This window comes from Sorex araneus, unplaced genomic scaffold, assembly GCF_027595985.1.
Source record: "Sorex araneus isolate mSorAra2 unplaced genomic scaffold, mSorAra2.pri scaffold_209, whole genome shotgun sequence".
Taxonomy (NCBI): Eukaryota; Metazoa; Chordata; class Mammalia; order Eulipotyphla; family Soricidae; genus Sorex; species Sorex araneus.
The window spans coordinates 1-7,500 of record NW_026570933.1 but is presented as its reverse complement, the minus strand read 5'-3'; the positions used below and the strand labels follow the sequence as shown (position 1 = coordinate 7,500).

General features: G+C 56.3%; 1 protein-coding gene across 1 annotated transcript in view; it reads right to left on the bottom strand.

Moving 5' to 3' along the window:
- Positions 1–6,069, bottom strand: part of CSF2RA (colony stimulating factor 2 receptor subunit alpha) — a gene marked incomplete at its 5' end in the record, with an annotated part of 12,431 nt that extends 6,362 nt beyond the window's left edge. The window contains 3 exons of the mRNA XM_055123605.1: positions 308–331; positions 2,149–2,282; positions 5,795–6,069. Of these exons, the coding sequence (XP_054979580.1) occupies positions 308–331; positions 2,149–2,282; positions 5,795–6,069 (433 nt within the window). The remainder of the gene's footprint in view (positions 1–307; positions 332–2,148; positions 2,283–5,794) is intronic.
- Between the last annotated feature and the right edge of the window lie 1,431 nt (positions 6,070–7,500).

Genomic DNA, 7,500 nt, shown 5'->3' with positions numbered 1-7,500 from the left:
TCTACACTGCAAGCAGGCAGACACAGCCCCTCCATCTACACTGCAAGCACTTAGACACAGCCCCGTCTGTCTACACTGCAAGCAGGCAGACACAGCCCCCTCTGTCTACACTGCAAGCAGGCAGACACAGCCCCCTCCATCTACACTGCAAGCAGTCAGACACAGCCCCCTCCGTCTACACTGCAAGCAGGCAGACACAGCCCCCTGCGTCTACACTGCCTGCGGGTGGTCCGGCCAACGTGTGGGGTGGCCGTCAGGGCCCGGCCCGAGGCTGCTGGCTGGTCCGGGGGGGTGCGGGGGCACTCACCTGGGTGGGCCTGGCGGGTCGGCTCTGGAAAACACGGCAAAGGGACACGGCTGTGGGTCCGAGGCCTCCCCTGCCCGCCCTGGGCCCTCACGCGAAGCAGGGCCACGGACAGATGGACAGACAGACGGATGGACGGACGGACAGACGGGCAGATGGACGGACGGACAGACGGGCAGATGGACGGACGGACAGATGGACAGATGGACAGACAGACGGACAGACAAACAGACGGACAGACGAATGGGGTCCCGGGGCAGTGGGGGAGATGAAGGCGTCACTGCCAGCAGGTGGGCGGGGGCCAGTGGACAGAGGGATGGGCTGGTGCATGGACAGACGAACAGACGGACAGACAGACAGACCGACGGGCAGATGAGTGACGGGCAGGGACGGGCAGGCGGGGGACGTGTGGATGGACGCAAGGGAGAGTGGACGGAGGGATGGATGGTCAGATGGTCGGATGGACGGACGATGGGGGGACAGGCAGGGGGATGGACAGACAGACAGAGGGGTAGAGGGACAGATGGGTGCACAGAGGGACAGATGGGTGGGCAGACGGACAGACGGGTGGACAGAGACATGACAGATGGACAGATGGGTGGGTAGACACATGACAGATGGATGGACAGACAGACACATGGGTGGATAGGCACAAGACAGATGGACAGACAGACACACGGGTGGATAGGTACATGACAGATGGATGGACATGACGGATGGACAGACAGACATATGGGGTGGACATACACATGACAGATGGATGGACAGACAGATGGACAGATGGACAGACACGCGGAGTGGACAGACACATGACAGATGGATGGACAGATGGACCAACGGGTGGATGGATACATGACAGACGGATGGACAGATGAACTGTTGAACAAATGACAGATGGATGGACAGACAGATGGTTGGACAGAGACATGACAGATGGATGGACAGACGGACAGATGGGTGGATACACATATGACAGATGGATGAACAGACAGATGGACAGATGGACACATGGGTGGACAGATACGTGACAGGATGGATGGACCAGACAGATAGACAGACAGACAGATGTGGGGTGGATAGACACATGACAGATGGATGGACAGACAGATGGACAGATGAACAGATGGATGGACAGACACATGACAGATGGATGGACAGACAGATGGACAGACACATGGGTGGACAAACACATGACGGATGGACAGACAGATGGACAGACAGACAGATGTGGGGTGGATAGACACATGACAGATGGATGGACAGACAGATGGACAGACAGACAGATGTGGGGTGAACAGACACATGACAGATGGATGGACAGACGGACAGACGGGTAGACAGAGACATGACAGATGGATGGACAGATGGACAGATGGATGGACAGACAGATGGACAGATTGGACAGATGGGTGGACAAATACATGACAGATGGATGGACAGACAGATGGACAGACACATGGGTGGACAGATACGTGACAGATGGATGGACAGACAGATGGACAGACACATGGGTGGACAGATACGTGACAGATGGATGGACAGACAGATGGACAGATGGACAGATGGGTGGACAGACAGATGGACAGATGGACAGATGGATGGACAGACACATGACAGATGGATGGACAGACAGATGGACGGACACATGGGTGGATGGACACATGACAGATGGACAGACGGACAGACGGGTGAATAGACACGTGACAGACGGACAGGCAGATGGACCGTTGGACATACACCACCAGACGGACAGGCAGACAGACAGACAGCAGGACGGAGGGGACAGCGAGGCCCCTGGGGTGCCCCCACCCTGCCCCCTGCCCCCCACAGCCACACGCACGCACCAGCCGGTGCAGCTGCAGCTGGTACTGGAACTCCAGGTCCCCCTTCAGACTCCGCGTCCGCGGCTTGACCCAGCGCACCAGGCAGTGGGCCGCGCTGCAGTTCACCGAGATGTTCCGGGGCGGGTCGTAGACCTCTGCAGGGAGAGGCGGCGTCACGGGGGGGCGTCCACCCCGGGCTGGACAGCACCAGAGGCACCCAGGGCGGGGGGTGCTGAGCACAGTTGCCCTCCGGGACCGCGCCCCCGAGCACTGGATGTGGAGTACTCCCGGATATCTTCCTGGGGCAGGGAGAAGAAAGTGCGGGGACGTGGACGCTGGTGGTGGCGTGCGGGGCCGGAGCAATGGCCGCCTGGGAGTCCAGGAGGGACCCCAGGGCCTCTGAGGGCTGGGCTGGCCCGTCTGCGGCACGGAGAGCTCCCTACTGACCGGTCCACCCTGCCCCACCCCCCCATACGCATCACGGAACTCCAGCACAAAAGACAAGAGCCGGTGTCTTGGGCACCTGTCTACGGGTGACCAGGCACACGGGCGGACAGACACGTGACAGGTGGACGGACGGACAGATGGACAGACGGACAGATGTGGGGTGGACAGATATATGACAGGTGGACGGACAGACAGATGGACAGATGGGGTGGATAGATACATGGCAGATGGATGACAGACACATGGACAGATGGATGGACAGACACCATGACAGATGGGATGGACAGACAGATGGACAGACGGACAAATGTGGGGTGGACAGACACATGACAGATGGATTGGACAGACAGATGGACAGATGGACAGACAGGTGGACAGACATGTGACAGATGGATGGACAGACAGATGGACAGACGGACAGACACATGGGTGGACAGACACACGACAGATGGACAGACAGATGGACAGATGGATAGATGTGGGGTGGACAGATACATGACAGATGGATGGACAGACAGATGGACAGACAGACAGACACATGGGTGGAAAGATACATGACAGATGGATGGACAGACAGATGGACAGATGTGGGGTGGACAGATACACGACAGATGGATGGACAGACAGATGGACAGACGGACAGATGGATGGACAGACAGATGGACAGATGGATGGACAGACCAGCTGACAGACCAGGTGACCAGCTGCCCCCCCAGGTCTGGGCTCAGGGATTACTCCTGGCAGGGCTGGTGGGGGGGGGGTCCCAGAGGGGAACTGGACACCGACCTTGGGTCCACTGTGCGCCCGGCAAATGCGTTACTCGGACCCCTGTGCTCGCTCCCACTCTGGCCTGTCTTACCCAGCCCTGGTCCTTCATTCCGCTCTTTTCTTTGTTTGTTTTTTTTGCGTTTTGGGGTCCTCTGGGATGCCGGGGAATCGAACCCGGGTCAACCTCATGCCTGGCCAACGCCCTCCCCGCTGGGCTATCCCCGCCACGGGCCCCTGATTTAGCAGCGTCCACCCGCGAGGCGCAGGAGGCCAGAGGGGTGCTGGCTGGGAGCGGGTGTGGACAGGGACACCAGGACGCAGAACCAGGGTGGGAAAAGGGGACAAAAAAAACAAACAACAAAACAAAACCTTTCTGTTTCCTGCAGGGGGCGCCCCAGCCCTTCCCCAAATTCCGAATTCCTCCCGCCTGGAGAATTTACGGCCACCACCCCGGGCCAGACGAAATTCCTCCCCCGTCCCTCATTCCTGCCTTGGTTGCCTCGGCGACCAGACCCCCTACCCAGCGGGCTTTCTGCCGCCTGGGGATTTAGCATCACAAAACCAGAGGGAAATTTGCATTTCTTCCAGGACCTGGAAAATCGGCCAGGGCAGAGGCTCAAAGCGGATGGAGGCGTGTTGGACCAGAACTGAGGCAGAAGGTCAAAGAAAGCCGGCAGCGGGAGGTCGCACACCGGCCCGGGGGCTCTGCACAGCCTGTGCATTCTCTATAACTTTTCTTTTTCTTTTTTTTTTTTTTGCTTTTTGGGTCCCACCCAGCGGTGCTCAGGGCTGACTCCTGGCTCTGTGCTCAGAATGACTCCTGGCGGGGCTCGGGGGACCCTAGGGGGATGCCGGGGATGGAACCCGGTTGGCCGCGTGCCAGGCCGACGCCCTCCCCGCTGGGCTGTTGCTTCAGCTCCAGCCCAGACTCAAATCTGTTTTCACTCTTGAGATGACAGAAGGATTTGGAAGCCGTGTGCAGACCCCGGGGACCCGCCCTCCCAGCTCCTGCATCAGGAGGCCACACGAGCGAATTCTGACATAGGCATGGAGGTGTGCATAGGCTGTGGCATGCATGCATGAAGGCACACACGCATGCATAGACACACAGATGCACACATGCATGCATGACTCATACACACATGCACGAAGGCACACACAGACACACATGCACGCATAGAGGTACACGTGCATCATTCAGACACAACATACGTGAAGGCACACACAGACACACATGCATGCATGAAAGCATTATGCATGCATGGGTGCGCTGTGGCACACGCATGCACACAGATGCATACAGACATGCATGGATGCACACACGCATAGATGGGTGCACACACAGAGGGATTATGCATGGATGTGCACACGCATACACATACATGGATGCACACATGTGCATGGATGCACACATGCATATATGGGCACACACAGAGATATTAGACATGGATATGCACACACGTACACCCACATACGTGCATACAAATACATGGATGCACACACAGACGCATGGATGAACATGCATGCATGGATGCACACGCATGCACAGGTGCACACAAGCATATATGGGTGCACACATGGAAGATTATGCATGGAGGCACACATGTATATGGAGGCACACATGCATGCATGGATGCACACATGCGTACAAACACGCACACATACCACATGCGCATACATGGAGGGCACACACATGCATGGATGAACACGCATGCACAAGTGCACACACGCATATATGGGTGCATACACAGAGGGATTATGCATGGATGCGCACACACATACACATACATGGATGCACACATGTGCATGGATGCACACATGCATATATGGGCACACACAGAGATATTAGACATGGATATGCACACACGTACACCCACATACATGCATACAAATACATGGATGCACACACAGATGCATGGATGAACATGCATGCACGGATGCACACACATGCACAGGTGCACACATGCATATATGGGTGCACACATGGAAGATTACGCATGGATGCACACACATGTGCATACACGGAGGCACACATGCATGCGTGGATGCACACATGCATACAAACACACAGATGCATACATACACACATGCGCATACATGCAGGCACACACATGCATGGATAAACATGCATGCACAAGTGCACACATGCATATATGGGGTGCACACACAAAAGATTATGCACAGAGGCACACATACATGTGTAGATGCACACATACATACAGACACACACACGGATGCACACCTGCGTGCAAGAACACGTATGCATGCACAGATGCACACATACATGAAATGCATACATGAGCAGACACACACACGGATTCACAGATCACACACACACACACAGACAGACACATGGCAGATGCGTGCTCTGTACACGGACCTTCCTGGGCCGCACGCCCGCAAGGCTCAGAGCGGCCCCAGCGCCCCAGCACCGCCCTCCCTCGGACCCCGCCGCACCCAATTTTCTTGAGCGACAAGACGGTGTCGAAGAAGCGGATCTGGGTTCGAGAGCTGCTGCCGTTGACCAGGAAATAGGTGTAGGACGTCAGGCCCGAGAGGCCCGAAATGTGACATCCCACATGCCGCCCCGATTCCTGCATGTAACTTGGGCACGGCCGGTCCCGCCTCGTCGTCCTGAAAGGTTGGGGGGGGGCGAGATGACAGAGCCGGCAGCAGGCACCCCCCCAGCTCCCACCCTGAGTGCTCCCGGCCCAGTGCTCTATCAGCCTCCTCAGGGAAGGGATAACCAGGGCCGGGAAGTCCCTGGGCCACCGGGCTTGGCCTGTTTCAGGCTCTGCAACCCCCAACGTAGCCCCCACAGGCTAGATGTAAGCACGTGTGCATCGACGAGCCAGGTGAGGGGGCAGGTAGCTCAGTGGGTGGGCGCCTGCCTGCATGCGGCTGGCCCAGGCACCAGACGCTTCCCCGGAGTCAGGGCTGAGGAAAGCGGGGTGTGCACAGAGACACACCCTCCCTCGCCCGCCCTCCTTCCTCGGCCTCCCATAATTCCTTCCTTCCTTCCTTCTTTCCTTCCTTCCTTCCTTCCTCCTCCTTCCTTCCTCTCTTCCTTCCTTCCTTCCTTCCTTCCTTCCTTCCTTCCTCTCTTCCTTCCTTCCTTCCTTCCTTCCTTCCTTCCTTCCTTCCTTCCTTCCTTCCTTCCTTCCTTCCTTCCTTCCTTCCTTCCTTCCTTCCTCTCTTCCTTCCTTCCTTCCTTCCTCTCTTCCTTCTTTCCTTTCTTCCTTCCTTCCTCCCTTCCTTCCTTCCTTCCTTCCTTCCTTCCTCCCTCCCTTCCTTCCCTCCTTTATTTCTTCCTTCTTTCCTTCCTTCGTTCTTCCTCTCTCCCTTCCATAATTCCTTCCTTCCTTCTTCCTTCCTTTCTTCCCTCCCTTCCTCCTTCTATCTTTCCCTCCCTTCCTCCCTCCCTTCCTTCCCTCCTTTCTTCCTCTCTCCCTCCCATCCTTCCTTCCTCCATCCTTCCTTCCTTCCTTCCTTCCTTCCTTCCTTCCTTCCTTCCTTCCTTCCCTTCCTTCCCTTCCTTCCTTCCTCCTTCCTTCCTTCCTTCCTTCCTTCCCTCCTTTCTTCCTTCCTTCTTTCCTTTCCTCCTTTCTTCCTCTCTCCCTCCCATAATTCCTTCCTTCCTTCCTTCCTCTCTCTTCCTTCCTTCCTCCCTCCCTTCCTTCCTTCCTTCCTTCCTTCCTTCCTTCCTTCCTTCCTTCCTTCCTTCCTTCCTCCCTTCCTTCCTTCCTTCTCTCCCCTCTTTATTCCTTCCTTCTTTCCTTCCCTCCTTTCTTCCTCTCTCCCTTCCATAATTCCTTCCTTCCTTCTTCCTTCCTTCTTCCCTCCCTTCCTCCTTCCATCTTTCCCTCCCTTCCTCCCTCCCTCCATCCCTCCTTTTCTTCTTCCTCCCTCCCTTCCTTCCTTCCTTCCTTCCTTCCTTCCTTCCTCCCTTCCTTCCCTCCTTTATTTCTTCCTTCTTTCCTTCCTTCCCTTTCTTCCTCTCTCCCTTCCATAATTCCTTCCTTCCTTCTTCCTTCCTTTCTTCCCTCCCTTCCTCCTTCTATCTTTCCCTCCCTTACTCCCTCCCTTCCTTCCCTCCTTTCTTCCTCTCTCCCTCCCATCCTTCCTTCCTCCCATCCTTCCTTCCTTCCTTCCTTCCTT